The following is a 23,345-nucleotide window of genomic DNA, read 5'->3' on the forward strand; positions in this document are numbered from 1 at the left end:
TATTTTGTTTTCCTTCGGAATTCCAGTCCTCGGTTTCTATGAGGGATTTTTTTTCCTCGACCCTTCCCCACAAGCGCCTCTAAGCCGACAAGGGTTTCCACAACTTCTGCCATTGCCGCCGATCTATATTGTCTTTCTGTGGCCTTAGGGTCATGGATGCATTGGTGGATCCCGACCCCTGCCAGTGGAAAGGGCAATGCTTCGTTTTTAGGTGTGTTTTTTTCAGAGTTTGTTTATGAGTTGTGTCCTGTTCAGGAAGCCGAGGTGCCGACGACTCCCGGAAGATGGAATGAGGTTCTTCCTACTTAGCCCCCATCCTGACAGTGTGTCCAACATCGTCCGAGGACGTGTGGAGGTGTGGCTTCGGCGGATCGCATGAGATTCGGCGATGTTTGTCTTTAGTTGATCTTGCGGGATACAGTCGGTTTTTGCCTTTGGTGGATCTTCTTGGATCCGGTCTTCGTTCATCTGTGTTCGTGTGTCTAGATGTTGCCTCCTTCTGATATACGCTTTATCTTCATCCATGATGGTTGTTGTTCTGGTGTGCTTGCCCTTTGGGGCCTTAGCACAATGAATCCTCAGTTGTCTAGTACAACAAGGTTTGTCCCGCTCCGGTGAGAAAAGGATGATGATGGTGGCGTGCCTTTGGCTTGTTCCGGTGCTTTTAGTTGTCGCTAGGTGGTCTATGAAAATGGATGTAAGTTTTGTTACTTCCGGTGTTATTTGTACTATCATAATGTTTGATGAATAATCAAATGGAAGAGAAAAACCAATTTTTTTCTTGGAGAAAAGAAAGAGAGAAACCATTTGCCGGTTGGTACCCTCACCAATGGTGACCGGATCCGGGCCGTGTCGGATGCTTCTCAAGCGGAAAAGGAAAACACACTGGACGGCCGATATAAGCAGCGACTCCGCCTCCTCCCCCACACACGACCCCCCTCTCTCTACACGACGACCACTTCGCCCACCACTCCCACGCCCGCACCGGCAGCGCCAGTTCACCCACGAGCCCGACGTGCGTCGCCTCTCGCGCCGACGGTCGCGCGCGGCGCCAGACGCGGGGACCCCCGCCTCGAGCAAGGCCGAAGCTGCCGCGAACTCCTCTCCTGCGCCAGCTCCCCGCATTGAGCCGCGCGGCTCCCGGCGAAACGCCACGCCGGGGCGGTCGCCGCCTGCCGTCGCGCCGGAGTCGGTGAGCGCTGATTTTCTATTCCGTTCGACCGTTGCGCTCGCCCGAGCCTGGAACCTTGCTCCGCGATGCCCCCACCGGATCTCCGGAGGGAGGGATTCTCGAGTCGCGTGGTTCTTGATTTGAACACCCTTCCTCGCCGGATTTGCTTCCTTTTTCAGTTCATTTCTCTGCCTGGATCATTGATTTCTGGGAGTGGTTCCGCTTGGAGTCCCATCGCTCTGTTTGCGACAGGGATCTCTGATTGAGCGGCATTGAGTTCGCTTTCTTCAGCACTGTCTTCTTGTCCTGCTGATGGGAATTGGACATTTCGGGGTCGTGGAGTGGACTGGTGGTAGTTTGCGATCCGCATTCACGAGTTTTGCAGCCCTGTTGTTCCCGTGACTTGATTTGCCGGTGCACTCTTGCGTGCCTTTTCCTTGTCGTCCACGGCGAGCTCTCGCTGTGATACGAGCAGGTTGGTTGCAGAATTGAATAGTATTAGGAATTTCGAGTCGGCGGTTTGGTTTGGTTGGCGATCATTTACCATCTGCATTTATGGAGGAATATTGTCCAGCGAACTAGTACTAATTTCTTCATTTAAGATGTTCGATGAACCAATTGGCCGTGTGCAGCAATTACTGGAAGTCCTACGCCTATCTAGTTGTTCTTGGTTATTTTTTAGGCAACGATCAAGACTTGCTGATCTGCTATGCCATTTCATGTGAAGTAGTTAAGCAGCGTATCTTTTTAGATCTTTTTCGAGAATTTGGCTCTATTTAAAAGAAAGAAGGATGAATTTTAGTTTACTCTGGTAGTACACCCGCTGTCCTACACAGTGTAACTAAGTAGCAAATCTTTTGATGAAGTTTCAAAGAAAAATATAAGATGGACGGGACGCCTAAGGTCTCTTATCAGTGGAGTCCTTTGGCACCTTCCTTGATTTCGACATCACATCCTATATGGAAATGAGAATGCTTATTTTGGTTCAGAAAGTTGCCTCTCACCTTTTTGAATTAGACAGCACATCTTGGAGGTGTGTATTCTTACTACCGCAAACCAGTATAAACCACATCTTGGGCTGTTTGTTTTTAATTCCTTTATGCCTGAATTTGAATTGTGTATTTTTCTTAGATTTTCCTCATTTTTCAGTCTTGTTTGGACAGGCTTGTTTTGCAAACGTGGTTATGTAATTATTTGTGTCTTATCATTTCTCCAGGAATCAGATTAACAAATTAGAGGTATCCTGAAATGGGTGCCAAAGAGAATGGCGAAGTGAGAGATGAGAAGGGAGTTAGATCAGATTATGAACCATCTAGAGTTTCTGTTTCCTCGCAAGGTGAGGCTCATGGTAATGAAGACAATAGAGCGAAAAGAGGTTCGGTAGTTCCAAAGAAGCTCTTGAAAAAAGACACCAAAGAAAATAGCCCTCGCATGGCCAAAAGCAGCACAAGTCGTCAAGTTCAAAACAAGGTGCAACAGAAAGCACCAAACAACACTCAGAACAGATCACCAAAACCTAGGAAAGCAGCAGTTAATGGTGCTAGAGCAATTGAAGTTAGAAGACCAGATATTGTAAAAATCCCTTCTCGCCCTCCATCAGAACTGTCCGAGGAGGCAGATGATATAGCTAGTGAAGCAGGAACCATTGATGATAGAGGCAATGAAGAGGCCAAAGAGATCGATGTGTTAGACGAAGCTCCACATTGCGATCAGAGTACTGGTACTGATGATGAAATTGCTGATATTGAAGAAAAGATTGTTGATGATGACAAAGCAGTTTTACATCGGAGAAATGAGGAACTACAGTCAAAACTTGAGAAGATGGAGCAGGAACTTCGTGAAGTTGCTGCACTCGAAGTTTCTCTTTACTCTGTATTGCCTGAGCATGGAAGTTCAGCACATAAGTTGCATACCCCAGCTCGGCGTCTTTCTAGGCTGTACACTCATGCATCCAAGTTTTGGTCCCCGGATAGGAGAGCTTCAGCAGCAAAAAATACTGTTTCTGGTCTTGTTCTCGTTGTGAAATCCTGTAGTAATGATGCTTCAAGGTAAGATATCACTACACTTAATCTCAATTTCGAATTCAGCGTATGAGATGTGGCACAAGAATAAAGCTTCCCCCATTAACAATCTACTGTTGATGTAGGTTAACATACTGGCTGTCCAATACAGTTGTTCTCAGAGAGATAATTTCAAAATCTTTTGGCATCTCACGTCAATCAACTCCAACCATGACGACAAAAAACTTAAATGGCAGTGCACACTGGTTTGATGGAAAATCCACGCCCAGATCCATGCCAGTGCCATGGAAAAACAACTCCAACGGCAAGCAAACTGAACTTGCTATAATACAGACAGCAGATAATTGGCAGGAAACTAGCACACTTTTAGCCGCATTAGAGAGGATCGAATCTTGGATATTTTCTCGGATTGTCGAGACAGTTTGGTGGCAGGTAATATTTTCCTTAGGCCATATAATCCCTTGCTCCAAACTGTTCTTGCATTCCTAGTCCAGTGCTTCACAAACAAATACTCTGCAGTGATTCTCTCAAGGACCTACTGTTCTCTAAATTTGTCTTATTTCTCCACATTGCGGACTCTCTGAAGAATGTTTCTTTTCCAGGCATTAACTCCTCACATGCAAACCCCAACAGAAGGTTCGTCAACCCCAAAGGCTCGGAAAGTGTTAGGCCCTTCTTTGGGTGATCAGCAGCAAGGCACCTTTTCTGTTAACTTGTGGAAGGCTGCATTTCACGATGCATACAGCAGACTCTGCCCTCTTCGTGCTGGTGGGCATGAGTGTGGCTGTTTGCCAGTATTGGCCAAACTGGTATTCATCGACATCTCTAGTTTTTCTAAAAGAAAACATATTTAAAGTTTCTAATGTATTTGTGTATTTGACGTGTTATATTATCAGGTGATGGAGCAATGTGTAGCCCGTTTAGATGTTGCAATGTTTAATGCCATTCTTCGTGAATCAGCTAGTGAGATACCAACTGATCCAATATCTGACCCAATCGTTGACCCAAAAGTCCTCCCGATCCCAGCTGGTGAGCTAAGCTTTGGGTCAGGAGCGCAGCTGAAAAATTCTGTATGTACCTGATTCCAACTTTTGAGCGCACCCCGAAATAATTTTCCTATATTTTCTTTATCAAATTGTTTGTTGGGATGATGATTGTGGTTGAGATCAAAATTATTGTGCATTCTCACATATTATGAATGTGCTAGTCGATTTATAATAAATGAATGTCTATGCAGATTGGAAATTGGTCGAGATGGTTGACGGATAACTTGGGCATTGACGCTGATGACCCTGAGGATGAAGGTTTCGACATAGGAAATGGGAATGATGAAAGAATTGGTGCAGCTGAAGCAAAGTCTTTTAAGCTGCTTAATGAACTGAGTGATCTCCTGATGACCCCGAAGGACATGCTTATTGAAAAATCCATCAGGAAAGAGGTCAGTGTCCGCGCATAGCTCCAGACAAGTTAACGTACTGTTTTCTGTTGGATTGAACTGTCATTAAGCTTTTGCACTGTCTATCAGATCTGCCCTTCGGTCGGGCTTCCACTTGTAACAAGAATCCTGTGCAACTTCACCCCTGACGAGTTCTGCCCCGATCCTGTCCCTAGCATAGTCTTAGAGGAGCTGAATTCCGAGGTGTTATTTCTCTCTCCCCACAATGTTTTGTGATTACATAGTTATTACAAGCATTATCATGCTGACATATCAAACATTTGCGCAACAGACATGGTAGTTAACACTACACTTCCATGTTATGATGCAGAGCTTGCTGGAGCGTCACACCGCGAAACACGCGATCAGCGCATTCCCTTGCATCGCTGCTCCTATCGCGTACCGCGCTCCTTCCCAACTGGATGTGGAGGAGAAAGTGTCGGTCGCCGGAGGCAGCGCCAAGCTGGACAGGAGAGCCTCGATGGTCCAGAGGAGAGGGTACACCAGCGACGACGATCTAGATGACCTGGACTCCCCCCTCGCGTCCCTGTTCGACAAGAGCGCTCCACCTTCGCCGTCAAACGGCGCCGCGCCTTTCACTGCTCAGCAGAGAGGAGCCTCCATGGAGAACGCGAGGTTCGAGCTCCTGAGAGAGGTGTGGTCGGAGCGGCGCGGCAGTGATCCGGTGAACTTGTGAAGATCACCACCTCTATAGTTACTCCTTATATTACATAAAAAGAAAAAGGGGTTGGGAAACCCTGGAGAGGTGAAAACCCCGAAAGAAGTTGCTTTTGCAGCAGAACTAGGGCCCCTTGTACGATATATCTTTGTACATCTCTATATACATGTTGTTGTTTTTTTCTGTAGTGGTGTATAGGACATAAATGGACGGCACTATGGCCGCCTGGAGGCTAAAAAGATTTGGTCTATGTCCTTTGCCGATTCGTCAGCAGTTCTATACTGTTTCTTCCTACCGACGAATCTGACGGGCGCTTTCGTGTGAGCTGTCTCCACTAGCCTAAGCATATCGATGGATGTGAGGATGCGAATGCGACGGCCCAACGGCAGCCAGCCGGTCGCCGTCGTCAGACGATTCGGACGGCCGCCGACGAAGGGGACTCGCCACCCGCACCTCCGGATGCTGCATAGGCCGCCGCACAACCGCATTGGCGGCATTGCTCCTGCAGCAGTAATGGTTCCGCCGTCTGTGGTGCAGCGGCGGCCTGATGTGAGGGAGACTGTATCTGGCACGAGTGTACAGTGAGAGGTCTGGTCTGGTTGATGGTTGATATTGTACTTCCTCTGGGATCGCAAATGGAGATGCTGCCAGTGCCACCGACGGCCGGCTCGTTCGTCGGGCCAGAGATGGCCGCGTCAGGGTTCCACTCCGCCGACTGTCTAGCGAGAGCAGTGGCAGCGGTAGGTATCGGTGTGCCCCGACCCCCGCTACCTAGAAATATGGGCTTTGGAATCTATCGGTATGTGCCACACATAAAGCATGTTTAAAGGATTTTTGGAGGACTGTTTTCTGGAGAAAAATATCATCGGTCGTCTCATACACTTTCTTTAAGGAAAAGCCTTCATGACAACTTTATTGATTTGCAAAACAATGTTACACAGTTCATAAGACGGGGTAACAAAAATCTAGGAGGTTCGTCGACCAAATTACAATCAGTTCTAGAGGTACAGCAATCCCCCGCGCCATTAGCTTTCCTAAGACAATGTTTAAATTTTACTCTTCCTGCGTTGGCGTCACGGGGCATCTGCAATGCTGACCCTCAAATCACTTGTAACCGTCTGGATCATACGGTTCACACGTGGTTTGTTATCCAACACGATCCTGCATCGGTCTGTAGGGGACGCACTTTCTCCCATAAACTGGAGACAAGTCAGAGGGCTTTGCGGATGTCCGGACAGCAGCCATGCTCGCTTTTGACCACCCTGGTCCACCCAAAATCTTTCTTACTTGCCCGCGCGTGTTCCCTCCCGGCACCAGCTGTCCGCATTCATGCCGTTGTAGAGCGACCGCTCCGCATTGAAGTCGGCTCAGAGCGAACGCGACCTCTCACTGGCGCAGGCATTGAAGCGGCGCGCCAACCGAGAAAGCACCACCCGGGGCACACCTGGCTGAACACACCTCCTCGCCGCATTCAAATGCCTTCATTAAACCCAGGCGCGTGCCGAGAAACCTACTCTGGCCACACGTCCATTCGCGAGCCGGCCGACATTAAACACAACGCAGGGCAAGCTCCTCGAGCCAGTCGGATACGAGCCAGGCAACAGGTTGCTCCACCTTCGCCACCGAGCCTGATGAAGCAAGTGGTCGCTCCAAGCCAGCTGGCGGAGGAGTGGCGAGTTGCTCCAGGCCAGCACGGTGGAACGCGCATCGTGGTTGTCGTGAACGAGGCCAGACGGTGAGCCATCAGACGTCAACGTTCGCGGAACCGCGCTTTGCCGATGGAGAAAGAAGCAGACTTGGAGATCGGCGAGGCGGCGGCCAGCACGTCCGCGGCCACCGCCAACATCGAGAAGAAGTAGAACATGGGAGATCGCCGCTTCGGTCCCAGGAAGGCCACCATCGGCGCATCGCCAGCACACATAGATGGTGGCTCGCCCTCTCTCGCGGGCCACCGTCGTCCCCTGCCACAAAACCAACCCTGATCCGTACTACACGGAAGCGGATGCCCCCCTTTCCCTCCGGCTGAAGCACCCTCTTTGCCACTCCGATGAGCGGCGCAGCCAGACATATGAAACATACGGGGAAGGTATATACCTCTGGAGCTCCCGACAGTCCGATGAAAGGGTTGCCGGACATGGGGAAGACAAAGCGGTCCTCTACGGCCGACCCTAGACTATTGTTGTGTATTATGGAACTTCCCGCGGCCGGAGGTGCACATAGTTTAACCTTTTGTTAAAAGATGTCCAAAATGTAAATGTTTTCGTCCGGATTGTATGAAATTCGCCGTGTTTTCATGAATTTGTCCGCTTTGTTGAAAAAGTATTTGAAATGTATGTAGGCAGCATTGGATGGCCGGCTCCAGCATCCATGTCCGCAGATTGATTCCCCCTATCCATGGGCGGATGCCAAAACAAATTTACGGGTCAGCGTTGGAAATGCTCTAATTGCCTCAACCGAGCCATTCCTATCATCACCATGGAACGAGGCATCAATATTAACTTTCGTGAATCCTGCATTGGTTTACTGCACTGTTTGATCTTCTACATATGTGTTTCCTTTACGATATGCGTGGTTAGAGCATCTACAACTGCATAGCCTAAGAGTGATCCCTTGTATGTCCGTGGATGCGTCCGGGTGGAGGGCTCGGTCGCCCTTCATTTTTCATCCCTTGCAGCCACATACCTCAAATATCACACCCTAAATTCATACTACACCATGCGACACAAAAGCTACATACTACTAGATAGATAAAACAAACCTACTATTACTCTTTGTCAGAGATGTCGACGACCTTCGTATTGATAGCGCCGGACGGACCTACCTCCCGGTCTCTGGTCGCGGCCCGCAGCTCCGGCTCCTTGTTGGAGTCCACCTCCACGTCTGCGGCCCGCTGCTCCTCCTCCTGCTCCGGAGAGTCAAAGGCAAGCCGGTTGTAATGAGAGTGGTGCGTTGTGCCTGGATCTCCGCTAGGAGCTCCGACCGACATTGCGGAGTGAGCATGACATAGGTGGTGACGCGCTGAAGCGGCGTTCTCAGCAGACCGATGAGTTTTGACTTGTCCCGCCCGTCAGTCTGACTCGTCGAGACGCGACCATGCCTCCTCATATAGTCCGAATGTATATGGCCCGTTTGAGGAGCCCGACCAAGTCACAACATTGATCTAGCCGTCAACCCAGACATATAGGGGACATTTGAAGAGCCCGAACGTAGATGCTCTTAGAGGCCATAGCAAGAATAGAAAGAACACAATGTTGAATAGGTGGTATGTTTTTTCCATGTGTGATATACCTCCTCATCCATCGCAAGTACCAACAGGTAAGAGCATCTCCAGTCATTCGGCCCCCTAGGGGCTTGAAATAGCGCCGCCTGGGGGCCAGCCAACCCCCCAAGTTCGCCCACCAGCTGCCGATTTTGGCCTAATTTCGGCGCAAATTGGCCCACATTCTACATGTTTCAGCACAAATTCAACAACAACTATTTTTTATCACATAGTTCATTACAGAAATCAATACAAATCAAATAGTGCAACGAATCGAACTCATAATTCAAAGTTTCAAACACAAATACAAATTCATATTTCATCACACGTCGAGTTAGGTGTTGCTCTTGAGCCTCCATAGGTGCTCCACCAGATCGTGCTGCAGTTCTCGATGCACCCGTGGGTCTTGGATCTCCTGACGCATATTGAGGAAGGCAGCCCAGGTTACCGGTAATTGGTGATCAACTTGGGCAAGAGGACCCTGCTGTAACATGGTTCAATGTCAAACACTGGCTCTTCCTGCTCGCTTTCAATGATCATGTTGTGCAAGATGACACGGCAAGTCATGACTTCCCACATTTGATCTTTCGACCAGGTCAAAGCGGGGTATCGGACAACAACAAATCGAGATTGGAGCAAACCAAAAGCCTGCTCGACATCCTTCCTGCAAACCTCCTGACACTTGGCAAAGTAGGAGTTCTTGCCTCCTAGCACAGGGTTTGAGATAGTCTTCACAAATATGGACCATCTCGGATAGATGCCATCTGCTAGGTAGTATCCCTTATTGTAGTGGCGCCCATTGACCTCGAAGTTCACTGGAGAAGCATGACCTTTAACAAGCTTGGCAAAGAGATTCGAGCACTGCAGTACGTTCATATTAATGTGAGTTCCTGACATATCAAAGAAGGAGTGTCAAATCCAGAGGTCATGTGTGGCCACTGTCTCAAGTACCACACTGCAAGCACCTTTAGCGCCTTTGTACATCCCTAGCAAGCAAATGGACAGTTTTTCCATGCCCAGTGCATGCAGTCGATGCTTTCAAGCATCCCAGGAAATCCTCTTGTTGCGTTCTGTGCTAGGATCCGAGCAGTGTCTTCAGCATCGGGTGATCGTAAGTATTGTGGTCCAAACACTGCCACCACTGACTTGCAGAACTTGTACAAAGACTCAATGGTGGTGGACTCGGCCATACCTCCAGTCTTCCAGTATATCACCGGTAGGTCTGTATGCAAGCATCTCCATAGATGTCGTGCACTTTTAGAGTGAGGTGAATCCAAGTGTGCCGGTGCAATCCTTCTTGCAAGAGCTTCCGGCTCATCTGATAACGGCATTGAAATACTTTCTCGCCGTGCAGTGTAGCATCGGCGAAGTAGTCGACGTAGAGCAAGCAATAGCCCTCCAAACGATGCCTTTGCTTGCTCTTCTGGCGGGCCAGCGCCGAGCCACCTCACCATGGCTTTGCATTGCTGGTGAACAGGCCGGCCAGAGCGGCAAGGACCATGAGGTGCTCTTCGTCCTCGGCTTCCTCAGTTTCATGTGGAACTGCAGTTTATATGAAGACTTCGAATTCTATGTTTAACACACGGTGCAACGAAACACATCAGTACAAATTCCTGAAAAAGCGCGCAACGCCAATCAAACTTAAGACACCAATCGATCATGCACTATTTATCGACACACAAAAAAGGCATGTACCTTCGGACCTTCCAATTCATAACCATACGTGGAAAACATTAATCGCACTACCAGCTATGAATCGCATTTATCCTGTATTGACGCCAATAACGAGCACCGTTTGAAGGGCAAAACCAATCATGAAGATTTAGATGAAGGAAAATAGATAGCTTGCGATATTCCATACTCCAAAACTTCCGCAGGATACAAAAAACATGCTGGTGCAATGCAAAATAACAGCTCATTCTAGCGATGTTGATAAAGAAAAGTCTACTCAGTGTCATCGACGACCTTGGTTCCCAGCCCCTTCAAACCCTCAGCAGGCACCTCAGCAACGGTGACGAGTGAGTATAGCTCCTCCTTGGCGTCCTCCTCGTCGTTCCTCCTGCGGGCAATCCTCACGCGAACCCTACGGGGCACGCTTCTGATCCCACTGCTCCAGATGAGCTTGTTGAGCTTCACGTCAATCCTGACATCTGTCGTGCCCATAGCCTTCTGTGCAAACTTCCTGAGCTCTTTGATGGCATTGGGTGCCTTCTTCTTGAAGGTACTGTCAAACATTATAGAAGACTCAGAAGGGACCATATTCAACTGTAACACACATCAATATTGATAAACTGGTAGGGGTACATGTGAATAGAACAGTTAAATATGGCAACTAAAACATGGTATCGTGATATGTTAGCCGAGAATACTCAAGGAGGTTAGTTCAATAACAAGTAGAAATAATTAGATAGAGCATTTTAGTTCGGGATTGACGAAGTGTATCCAGGTATGCCAACTGAGGCGGGCAGCACATTAAGATCAAAATAGTTTCCATGATAAGTGATTGGTTCAAATCACTGTTATCGAAACTAGCCCTAATTTAACCAACCCTGACAACAAGAAAGCAGCTTTATTCATGACCTGAATGAACTACGTTTAACCACTGTTCCTACAATTCGAGAGGCAAAACAAAAACTGCTTGTACACAAACCATTGGAAAATCTTATCGAACAAGCAACTGTGCTGAGCTGATCTGGTTCAACCTTCTTAGGTGGGGCAAACGAATCATTTAACTGTCCATGGGCGTAGCTAAGTTGTTGTAGAGCTAGCAAACAACATGAATTAGATTACAACTAGTTGCATTAGTAGTTTGCAAATGGAATGTTATGGTACAGCTCTCTTAGTATGTAAGCTCTCGGCTTATGCGTCAACGAGACCCGAGAATAAAAGCTAGTAACTCATAATAACAACTGGATCACAGTACAGCTAGCAGTAATCCAAACTGAAAAATGGAGCGTGATAGTACAGCTCTATGAGTATATACCTCTCAGCTCACGTCTAAACGTGATTCGAGAAGTATGACAGGGCACATTCTATAATAAGTTGATAACAGACACAGCAGCATCAGGAAATTGTTCAATCTATTCGAACCAAGACGTGCGAGAACAGCGAGCACGATCTTGGCACCGCAAATCGAAATCTCACTACTAATTGCCGTTCGTGGCATGAATACAGCAGGACGGCGTGAACAATCGAGTCAGATCTTGCAGCGGGAACGGAACGGCGAGCAAGAAGTGACAGCGCTGGGGAGGTTGCATACCAGCCATGGAGGCGCTTGTGGAGGTTGACGGTGTACTCCCTCGTGACGACCTCCTCCTTCCTCGGCGCTCCGCCCTTCTTGTCCGCCATCCCCTCTACTCCTCCCTCGCTGACCTGCTGCTGCTTCCTCCCTCCGGGTCGATTCTGTTCCGGCGGCGCGAGAGGAAAACCCTACCAGCGACGGGGAATGGCTTTTATATGCTCGCGTTCTGAGGGGCGCACGTGCCGCTGATAATTCATGGGCCTCGGTTTAGCCCATGACCCAGCAAGGTGTGTGGGGGGCGGGCCGTGCAGAGAGTACCTTTGGCATAGGTCCGTTATGCGCTCACTGCTCCTGGTCTTTTTAAGCGACACATAGGCTATGGTCACTCGCAAATGCTACATATCTTATTCTTTGCCAAAAAGATGCAGAGCTTGCCTACAGTGCCGGCCGAATTAGCTCCGGCTTTAGGCAGGATTTGATCATTCATTTTTCTTTTCTGTGTGTTCCTTGTTGTTGTTGTTTTTATTTTGTTTTTTCTGTTTTACTAATTTTTCTGCTTTATGTTTTTGGGTTTTTATTTTCCATCTTCATTTTTCCTTTCAAATTCATGACGTTTCCAATCTACCCAGTTTAAGTGTACAAACATTTTCGTATATATCATGGATATTATATTACAAATTACATGTTACATTCTATGAACATTTTTAAAAACATGTAAACATTTTACAAGCGTTAGGGGCATTTTTTAATGCTACAAATACTTTTTTCATATGTAATGAACAAATTTGAAAAACTGGAAAAAAAAATTCATTTCATGAATACTTTTTAAATCATGTGAAAACTTTGTAATTGGGAAAATTTTAGCATGGTCTCTCTTACAATTGATTTGATTTAAGTAGTGGTCATATTAACTCTTACCTTCTGATCTTCCATGTGAAAAGAGGGGGTAAGAGGGGGCATGTTAAAATTACTCTTCTAATTGTAACTAAACTTTTAAAATATAATGAATTCTTTAACAGAAAATTATGTAATTGTTTTACAATACATCAATATTTTGAGAAATGTCAAGAACAATTTTCTAAGTGTATGCACATTTTTTACAAATACAAAAATTGTTATAATTTCATGAACATTTTTATTAATGTGTGAACATTTATTAAAAATATTTTATGAATATTTTATTTAATATTGCCAAAAACTTTTTTAAGCTTCATAAAAAATTTGTAAGCACTCCCTCCGTAAAGAAATATAAGTGTTTAGTTCATTAAAATAGTGATCTAAACGCTCTTATATTTCTTTATAGAGGAAGTACATATAAGAATTTTCAAGTAATATATTTTTCTCTAAAAGTAATTTTATAAAACTTAAAATAGCGGGAACAGAGAAAAGATATAGATAAAAAATTGTTTATACATGCACTAGCAAAATCAGTTGTTAAAACTAGTGCTTCACCACGAAGCACATTTGTGCTTTCCTTTTAACTAGTGCTTCACTGTGATATCTACATTGTACATTCGAGGCATGTACCAAAAGGGGGGGGGGGGGTAGAAAAACAGGAAAAGAAACAAACAAAAAACGAGCGATAAACAACACCGGAAAAACCAGGTGAAAAAAAACATTGATTTGTTGTAGACCAAAAATAAATAAATTGCCGAAAAAAGAGAATGCGAGATAAAAAAACAGGTTGGAGTACCATGGCTAGGCTCGCAGCCTCGCTCCACTTGGTTGGCTAGCCAGCCGCCACATGGGAAGCAGCCCGTGCCTGTCGGATACTAGGCTCGCCAAAAAACAGGGGTTACCCTCCAAAAAGGGCGCTCCCATGGGGCGCGCCTATACCTTGCTTCTAGTAGTCCGTAGGAAGACTCGCCTGAACCCAGGCACTAGATGGACCGACCCAATTGCGGGGAGGCCACAACCTCGTTTTTTTGTTCATGTTTTTTCTTTTTACTTTTGTCTATACTTCAAAATATTCAAAATAAATATATTACAAAAAACACACTACATAAAACAGTTAAACAATGCTAACCAAGCATTTAAAAATGTTAGTGTACAAAGAATGTTTCTTATGTGTACGAAAAATGTATACACAATATATAAATAATGTGAAAAAAAGTTGATCGTGTACTCAAAAAATGTAGATCCGGTGTTTGAAACCTGTTACTCAGCAATTTGAAAAATGTTAAATCTGTATAGGGAAAATGTTGATCATGTATTAAAAAAAATAACTCTTGTAATTGAAAAATGTTAAATTTTTATTAATAAAATTTTGACCATGTACTCAATAAATGTTAATTTTGCACTTATTTGACAAATATTAGACGTGTATTATAAATATATATGGAAATGTATATAGAAAAAAAATTAAAACTAAAATTAAAAAAGCAAACAAAACTAAAGAAAATGAAAGAAAAGAAAAAACCTAGTGAAAAGGGAAAAACAAATAAAATATAAAACCTGTAAATATAGAGAAAAGAGACGAATAAAAACCAATGAAAAAACAAGAACACAAAACCTGCAAAAACCCAGTGAAAACCCCACTTTGTTTCTTTAACAAGTCCGTGACCTACTAATGAAACACAAACCAGATGTTGGCCGAGTGGCTAGCAGTGCAATGCTGCAGCTAGGAGATCACTAGATAGATTCTGGTGGGTCTGCAACTGTAGAGGCTTTAGCGAGACCGAAGGAAGACTCGCTATAAGCGAGATACAGACTTTGCGGGCCCCATGAACGAAGCTCACCTAAACACATGTCTCCCATTGCATGCCGGGCCTGGCCCATCTACGAAGAGGTGCATGTGAAAGCTCGTATGTGAAATTATTAATTGAGGAGTACTTCTTTGTCTCAAAATAAAATAAAATTGAGGAGTACATCTTGCAAAAATCACTCCCACTTTCCCAGGTTGCGACAACTGATGTACAACGCGTCACTTGTCGCAACCTGTGAGTTTTTCATTTTTTCGTAGATCTTTTTATTCAAAACGTTTCATGTATTAAACCATGCGTTCAAATATCGAACCGTTTTTACTCTTGGATTTCTTGCGTCGATGTTTCTAAAACTAGATCTCATGTTGATAGATTTTTACTAACTTTTTTTCATGAAAAAATGGACGAAATATCAAACCGAGAGCACGATTTTTTTCCTATCCGAAAGAGACACGACCGTGCCTCTCACGAAAGCACAACCGTGCCTCTCGCGAAAGAAAAAAATGCATTTTTTTCGTTCCCGATAGGCATAGCCGTGCCTCTCGCAAAAACACAACTATGCCCTCGCGCGACCAAATCCGTACCTCTCGCGAAAGAAAAAAAGCAGAGAAAACACATTTTTTCCGTGTCTCTCATGCGAGTAAAACCGTGCCTCTCGCAGAAAAGAAAAACAGAAAACACATTATTTTTTTGTTTCTGAGAGGGCCGTGCCTCTTGCGAAATCACAACCCTGCGTCTCGTAAAAGGAAAAAAAACAGAAAACACGTTTTTTTTTTCATTTTCGAGAGAGAGGAACGACCCCAAGAGAGACATAGACGCCCCCACGAGAGCTCCTTGTCCATGTAAGGTCGGGACCTCTTATATGGCGCATGAGGCGCCCCCTAGCGCCATGACGCGCAACCCCGCACGCCCAGTTGGGCTGGCCCATTCGCGGGTCGGGGCGCCCCTGTTTTTTTTTCCAGTTTTTACCTTTCCTTTTTTATTTTCTGTTTTTATTCTATATAAAAATAATTCGAGATTGGTTCTAAAATTTAAAAACATTGTGAATTGTGAATTGTCATAAAACAGTTGTTGAGTTTAAAAATGTTTGTGATTCAAAAGAATGAACATTTTTTGAATTTGAATGAAACAAATTTTATAAGAATTTTCAATAATGATGAAAAAATATTTCATGAAAAAAATTATTCAAGAACATTTTAAATTTATGAATGAAATTTTTATTCAATAACATTTTTCTAAAATGGATGAACAATTTTCGAATTTGATGAAGATTTTTTAAAATGATGAATAAATTTCGAATTTTATGAACATTTTTTAAATCTCAACGAATAAAAAATGAGTTCGCTGAACATGTTTTGAATTAATGAAAATATTTGTACATTGATAAACATTTTATGAATTCAATGAACAGAAAAATGTTCTTAAATTTGAAAAGAAAAAACGCAAGAAAAAGTGAAAAAAAGAAAGAAGAAAAAAGAAAGAGGAAAGCAGAAAAAAGAAAACATAGAAATGAAAAAGAAAAATAAAATGAAAATGAAAATGAAAAAATGAATGAAGTAAAAAAGGAAAGGTGACTACGGTGACTTCGTAAATTTCAAGATGATGTGCTGGCTCAATCTTTCGGAGGTACTCATAAAGATAGAGTGTGCGTGTGTGCGTTCATAGGGATGAGTGTATGCGTGTGTATATGAGCGGTTGCGTCTGTACTGTGTTAAAAAAAAAGATAATAAAAAAACGAAAATGGGCTGGCACATAAACACCCAGTCCATTTTCCTATATTAGGGGGGGGATAGTGAGTATTTGCGCCCCCCCGATGCATGTGCTTTGGGCTGGCCTATTGGGGGTGGGTGGGGGGATACTCTTGTTTTTTCCCCTTAGTTTTATGTCTTTTCAGTTTCAGTTTTTTGCTTCTGAAAAAATATGTGGCATTTAAAAAATTGTTCTGAATTTGAGAATAAAGTTCGATTTTTTAAATCATGAATTCGCAAAAAAAATTCTGAATTAAAAATAATGTTCTCAAATAAAAAAATAAAAAATGTTAATGATCTGAAAAAATGATCATGAATTTCAAAAATATTCAAATTTTTTGAAATATCCTTGATTCAAAATATGTTTGTGAATTAAGTAAATCATTTCAGAAAATGTCTGTGAATTTTTAAAATATATTTGTGAATTCAAATAATGTTCATGATTGGAAAAAAAGTTCATGGATTTGTGAAAATGTACACAAATTCAAAAAAGATTATGATTTAAAAAAATATTCATCAATTCAAAAAGTGTTCATGGCTCCATAAAATGGTCACAGTTTTGCATAAATATTTATGAATTCAAAAAATGTTGATGATTTCAAAAACTGTTCAAGAATTTGAAAGATGGTCACAAAATAAAAGTAAAAAATAAATAAAAATTAAAACTAAAATAAAAATAAAATGAAAATGTAAAAAAAGACTGGAAACATACAGGATATAAAGAAATTGAAAGGACAGAAAAAAGAAAACTGCATACGTCGAGGTTTGGCCGCTCCCACAAGCCTGATGTGTGGTTCAATTCTGCAATGCTCAGCCGTTGGGGGGCTTCCTACCAGGCCCAAACAAAAACATTTTATTTTGATGAGAAACAAGCATTCCCTAATCCGAAGTTGAAAAAAAAAACTGTAGTCCGGAAAAAAAAGGAAAAGTTCCAAGAAGCGGACCGTCGTCCTTCCTCCACTGAGTCTGAAGCCAGAGATGTATAATCAGGGTCTCAAGGATACGGATTCAATGTACGAAGACCTAGTTAGCTTTACACCGACCAGCCTAGGTCACAATCCGAGATCGACGTCCATCACTATGACATGCATGCGTGGCGCGAAAAGGAGGGCTCGCATCGTGGTGGTCTTTTGATCTCAGACTGCGTGGCATAAGTCTGAACCAACGTTGGTGCAGTGCCACAAGATTCTACTAAGTTGATAGCCAAATAAAGTGCAGCGCTGCATGGATGTTCAATGTATGTAGAACCACCACGTTTTCCTACACTGAAACGTCCGCCTTTGATGCCGACTATACCGTCGTGGTCACCGTGAACTGCAAGCCGGAATGTTTCAGCTACCTGCGTCTAGTGCGCGACATGCTTGAACCAAAGGAATGGGCAGCTGAGAAAGAGCAACCGAGGCAGCAGACCACCAAAAGTGTATAATTAAATGCAATCGAAGATAAGGCAGGATTTTGTTTAGGTTTAGTCAAAAGCTAGCTCTTAATTTGCGTCCAAATTGAGCCCACATGTCTCCTGATCTCTGAACATCCTCCATGAAGCTCTATCGAACTGCAGCACTATGTTAAGACAAGTGTGCCTTTCATCAGTAATTAAGCAACTGATGATGATAACAGAGTCGTTGGTGATTTTTATTAGGAGCCCACACGACCAGGCCCTGCACACGACACACACCAGACATTGTTCAGATTAAACACACCGTCCATTACACTCGTACCACTAGCTTTAAGCAGCTCACGATATGTGTAATGCTGTGTGCCACGTAGGCACGCTAGCTAATGCAAGCTCGCCTATAGTACTGATCAACGACGCAGCTAACGTGACGCGCCAACAGTTATCCATCGGTAGAAGTATTACCATCGAGGACGACCGAGAATTCATCAGTGTGATGACTGTTACAAACGACCTAGATTTAACAGACAACAACCACTGACGGCGTAGTAATATTGTATAAAAGCCTACTAGCATCTTCGAGTCACAAAACGGGCTTTTGGAGCACGGGGGCATTCGAACAGATTTTTTAAAACCTCTCAAAAAAGTGGGGCTTGAAATTATTGCACACCGGCGAAGGTAGATTTTGAGCAGTTTCCCCGCCTTCCGCTCTGGCGACCGTGACTCCACCCTACCCACCCCACCTCGCCGCCGACTTCCCTGCGACGGCGAGCCCCCTGCCCTACACCCCGCCCCCCATGCCGAGAGTCGACAGATCTGCTCGCCTCCTCGCCCGGGCTCGACCATCTCGTACATGCCTCCCCCCTTTGTGTACCGGGCCTTTCCAGAGAGGCTGCACCTGATTGGGTCGGTGTCACCGGAGACGCTGCGGGCGACTAGGATGCGGAGGTGGACGGAGCGAGCCACGCGGATCCGCGACGACGCATCCTCCTACCTCCTGTGCGTGAAGGAGTGGAGGGCGCTGCAGCAAAAAGCGGAGGCGGAGCCAGATCTGGAGATGAAGGTGTGGGCATCGTGGGGAATCGAGAACTGTGGTGCCAGCACAAATTACGAGCTCCTCAACCTAGCGCGGAGGATCTATTTCGAGGGCACTCGGGACGAGAAGAGGAGGATGCCACTCCCGACCGCCTCCCTGAAGGACTTCGTCAATTGGGCGCGGGCAGAGGCGAGGAGCACAGATCCACAACGGCGAGCGAGATGGGAATGCATCGAGGGGAAGATGTCGTCGGCGCTGCCTTCAGATTCGGAAGAGGTCGACCCCTGGCCATACCTCTCCCCTGCCCCGACCATGGATTGAGAGTTGGGGCATCCTGCAACAATGGCGAAATTGGACCCAAGTGTCACGAGGGGGCAAAGCAATTTTGGCTGGATGCGGCGATAACAGAATTTAGGAGGTGGATTGCGGACTGGAGCTTGCAGAGGGCATGGAAGAAGAAACCCAAGCTTACTCTGCCTACCACTCTGGTCATGAATGTGCGAGAAGCAACACCGGAAAGGGCGACAGAAGAGCTGCTGATTGTGGATCTCACCAGCAAGCTGCGGAGAGAGTTGAGGCTGCCCAGGAGAGGTGCAGAAACAATCCAGAAGATTGTGACTCGCATCCTGATGCATGCGGAGGAGGGGGAGCTTCCTCTGATTGCTCCGAATCAGGCCACCCAGCCGTCGGAGGTGATCGCGTGGGCACTGGCGGCAAGGACCTCGAGATACATGAAAGGGAGAGTGCGCTGGGAAGCATTCTTTCGAGCTCATTCGCAAGAGAGTCTGAATCTGATGGAGATGATGCTGAACTCCAACCAAAGCAGGGGATGAGTGTTTCTGATGAAACAGAAACCATGCTGATTATGGAGCTTGCTGGCGGATTCAGAGTGGTTCAGAGAAGGATGAGCGCCAAAAAACAGTACAAAAAATTAAGGGAAAAAGCGTCCAGATCACCAGTTTGCTTTCCAGCTTGCCATGGTGATGAGGCGGAGCTCAGGTACAGTCAGCTATGGATGGGTATAAAAGCAGGGGGAGGAGGGGATGAGCTTAGGGTTTCCACTACCTCCTCCTCCCCACCCACCGCCGCCACCGCCCCGCCCTCACCAAGCCAAATTGCGGCCGCTACAAATCCCATCATGGAGGGAGGGAGAGGCCGTGGCCGTGGAAGAAGCAAAGGGGGAAGGGGAGAGAACCCCAACAATTGGCAGCAGGAGAAGATGAACTCAGGTATGGGAGTAGGTGAGGGGCGGCCGCCGTTCTTCGACTTTGGTTATCAGGGGCCACCCCCACCATGGGCTTTCCCGGGGCAATTCCATGGCCAATTTCCACAGCAGTCCTGGGGGGCGTGCAGCAACAGTGGTACGGCCCTTCCCAGCAGCAGATGCAAGGGCAGGTAGGGGGCAGTCCTCGGACCCTGGCAACAATCAGGGAGGGAGCTCACAGCAGAGCAAGAACTAAGGCAAGATTCAACAGAAAAAGAAGCAAGATGGGGCTCAGAAGCAACAGATTAACCCAGGCTTGATGTCCTATACAAGTGTCACTTGTTACACTTGTGGAGATCCTGGGCATCACAAAGACAAGTGCACCAAACCAAAAGGGTGCTTCATCTGCAAGATGATCAGTCACAAAGTTGAAGATTGCCCTACCAGGAGAAGACCTCACTCAGCTGCCAAATATGTGGGTGGTGCTGCACAGGGGCTGGTCTTCTACCACTTGGATATGCCAGATGTCAATGCCCAGCACCAAGGCTGGCTCAAGAATGTTGGAATTGTCTTTGTGGAGCAAGGGGAGGTCACCAAACAAGAACTAGCTAAGAAGTTTGCTAATATCTACAAAACAAACTAGCCATGGGCCATCGACAAGCTATATGAATGGACCTTTTTGGTCAAGTTTCCCCCAGAAATTGATGTGGAGCAAGTGACTCGGTACCCTTACTTTGGTCTGACAAAGGAGAACACCATGGTCAAAGTGGAAGCCTGGTTGGGAGATGTTACAGCAGAGGAGGAACTCCAAGAAGTCTGGCTAAAACTTAAGAAACTAAACCCTAAATGGTGTGAATGGACAATCCTTGATCAGATCACATCAACCTTTGGGGTTCTGCTGGATGTGGACTGGCAACACAACTTCCAGAGCTTCTATGAAACAATAAGAGTTAAAATATCTTGCAAGTATCATAGGAGAATCCCACATGAGAGAGTTTTTGGGATCCAGGGGAAGCTGTATAAGATCCAAGTTGAGGTGGAACCACCTCAGGCAGATGCAGAGGTAGTTATTCAGGAGCCTCCAAAAGCCAACAACTCTGTCTCAATGGACACTGATAAGGGGAGTGAGGGGGAGCCTGGGGCACAGAGATGCAGAAAAGTGCCAAGTCTGGAGCTAGCAGCAACTCTAATGCTGGGAGTGAGAAAAGTGACAAGAGGTTTACCCACAACCAGCTGACTGCAACCACTGAGCCTCCCACACCCACTTCTCTCTTGAAAGCACAAGCTCCAACAACCTTGCAACAAGCCAAAAGGAGTGCACTAAGTTGTTTCATGAGCAACAATGATGACAATGTGGATGGTTTTAGCTTGCTAAGGGAAATGGAAAGGTGGAACAATGAAGACATAGACACAGAGGATGAATGGGATGAGCTGCAAGAGGAGATGCAGATCAAAGAGCCCCTGAGACTGGATGGAACAATGATGAACAAACAGTATGAAGAGGTATACCCACCCCTCCAGACTATGAGGACAGAGAAGTGGGGTCCCATATAGGCGCCTAGGGCCATTGCAACAAATGCTGGAGATTCCAGAACCATACTGCAAAAGGCACAACAGCTCAAAGAGGCTCAAGATACAGTAACTAAAAAAGTGCAAGGTAATAAGTCCACACCTTTCTCCCTCTTCAATAATCCTCATTTTATTTCAATAGCTTCTAAAATAGGAATGGATATAGATACTAGAGATGAGAACATACTCAACTTACCTTTCCCGATCTGTTTGAATCCTGACAGGAATGTTGATCCTGATTGAGGATTCACCACCCTCCTAAAAGAAAAAATAGATGATGGGGTGGAGCATAATAGTATATTTGACTCTGTTGGAGTGTGGAACCTAGTATGTGACATTTGAAATTATATAAAAGCTTGTAGGAAAAATAAACAATGATATGATGTAGTTAGCATTTTTTTATTTGTATTATTTTACACGTGTCAATAGATATTTAATTATTAGCGCAGAAGTGATTGGACTTTAGGCTTATTTCCATTAAGTGTGTGAGGTGATTATTAGGAATTTGGTGTGTGAGAAAATAAGATCAATTCCACTAAGGTGTATGACTCGATGTGTAAAGTGCTTTGAACCAAATCACCAACTTTATCTCTTTTCTTCCATCAATAATTTTTGAAGAACTTTCCAAAACAACCTAAATAACATGGCTTGTTTTTTAACCTTTATTTCCTACACCCTTCCCTTAGCCTAGGGTTGCTGCCCCGTCGTCGCCGCCGCTCCTCTGGCGCTGGCTTGCTTCCTCGACCTTTCCTCTTTCCCCAATGAATGCAATTTTTTGGAATGTCAGGGGTATCTCTGCTCCAGGGAGAAAGACCCTTATAGTTGACACAATTAGGAAATTGCAAGCATCTGTCCTAGGTTTCCAAGAAACCAAGAAGGAAGCATTTTCTGACTCCTACCTTAAATCCTTGGTAGGAAGCAGGAACTTCTCCTGGCACCACCTCCCATCTAAAGGCTCTACTGGGGCATCCTAATGGGTGTGGATGCTGACCTTTTTGAGATCATCTCCTAGTCTCATCTTGAATTCTCGGTTACTTGTGTTCTTAAGCTGAAAAACAAGGATGTAACCTTTAGAATTGTCACTGTTTATGGATCTCCCTATGAGGAAGGGAAGGAAGCATTTATCTCTGAGCTTCACTCCCTGTTCATAGAGAATCCACACCCCACCCTGATTGGGGGGGGGATTTCAATCTAGTTAGGTATGCTAGAGAAAAAAACAATGGTGTTGTCAACCATAGATGGTGTGACAACTTCAATGCTTGGATAGAAATCTGGAGTCTGTTGGAGATCAAGCTTTCTAGTAGAAAATTCACCTGGGCTAACAACCAGGCTGACCTGATCATGTCCACAATAGATAGGCTCTTCTGTAATACTGAGCTTGACAAGATTTTTCCACTAGCCTCCTGCATTGCTCTCCCTAGATGCGGTAGTGATCATGCACCCATTATCTGGGAATCAGGTGTTGAGCAAGTGCCTAAAAGTAGTAGTTATAGGATGGAAAAATGGTGGCTGCTTAGAGAAGACTTCTCCAAGCTAATTTACAAAATTTGGAATGAATCCACCTTTAAGGCGAACCCTTTAGACAATTGGCAGGAGAATATGAGAAAGCTTAGTAGAGTGACCAAAGGTTGGAGCTCCAATGAAGAGGCCCAACTTAGGACATATAAGAAAACCCTTTTAGAGGAATGTGACAAGCTAGACATCAAATCTGAAACATTAGTGCTCTCTGACTTTGAGGTAGCTAGGCTCAAATTCACACATAATGAGCTCCAGAAGATTTGGCTCCAAGAGGAGATCAAAGCAAAACAGAGATCCAAGATAGGGACATTAAAGAAGGAGATAGGAATACTGAGTATTTCCATGCAGTGGCAAACCAAAGGAGGAGGA

The 23,345-nt window shown here is 45.2% G+C and overlaps 2 protein-coding genes across 2 annotated transcripts; one reads left to right on the top strand and one right to left on the bottom strand.

Annotated features, from left to right (window-relative positions):
- The first annotated feature begins 913 nt into the window (after positions 1-913).
- On the top strand, positions 914-5,556 carry LOC125519768 (uncharacterized). The gene is made up of 8 exons (XM_048684524.2): positions 914-1,192; positions 2,388-3,219; positions 3,318-3,624; positions 3,795-4,001; positions 4,089-4,262; positions 4,430-4,630; positions 4,718-4,831; positions 4,959-5,556. The coding sequence occupies exons 2-8, from the start codon at positions 2,420-2,422 to the stop codon at positions 5,322-5,324; spliced, it is 2,169 nt and encodes a 722-aa protein (XP_048540481.2). The 5' UTR covers positions 914-1,192; positions 2,388-2,419; the 3' UTR covers positions 5,325-5,556.
- Positions 5,557-10,392: 4,836 nt separating this feature from the next.
- On the bottom strand, positions 10,393-12,091 carry LOC125523127 (large ribosomal subunit protein eL31). Its single transcript, XM_048688178.2, has 2 exons — positions 11,825-12,091; positions 10,393-10,789 (listed from the first exon to the last, which is right to left on the bottom strand). The coding sequence occupies exons 1-2, from the start codon at positions 11,911-11,913 to the stop codon at positions 10,510-10,512; spliced, it is 369 nt and encodes a 122-aa protein (XP_048544135.1). The 5' UTR covers positions 11,914-12,091; the 3' UTR covers positions 10,393-10,509.
- Between the last annotated feature and the right edge of the window lie 11,254 nt (positions 12,092-23,345).

This window comes from Triticum urartu, chromosome 7A (assembly GCF_056163025.1).
Source record: "Triticum urartu cultivar PI428250 chromosome 7A, HENAU_Tu73, whole genome shotgun sequence".
Classification (NCBI taxonomy): Eukaryota; Viridiplantae; Streptophyta; class Magnoliopsida; order Poales; family Poaceae; genus Triticum; species Triticum urartu.

Coding starts and splice junctions, on each gene's coding strand:
- LOC125519768 (XM_048684524.2), top strand. CDS start 2,420: ATGGGTGCCAAAGAGAATGGCGAAGTGAGAGATGAGAAGGGAGTTAGA. Junction 4,631..4,717: donor AAAAATCCATCAGGAAAGAG/GTCAGTGTCCGC, acceptor ACTGTCTATCAG/ATCTGCCCTTCGGTCGGGCT. Junction 4,832..4,958: donor TAGAGGAGCTGAATTCCGAG/GTGTTATTTCTC, acceptor GTTATGATGCAG/AGCTTGCTGGAGCGTCACAC.
- LOC125523127 (XM_048688178.2), bottom strand. CDS start 11,913: ATGGCGGACAAGAAGGGCGGAGCGCCGAGGAAGGAGGAGGTCGTCACG. Junction 10,790..11,824: donor CACAAGCGCCTCCATGGCTG/GTATGCAACCTC, acceptor AATGTTTGACAG/TACCTTCAAGAAGAAGGCAC.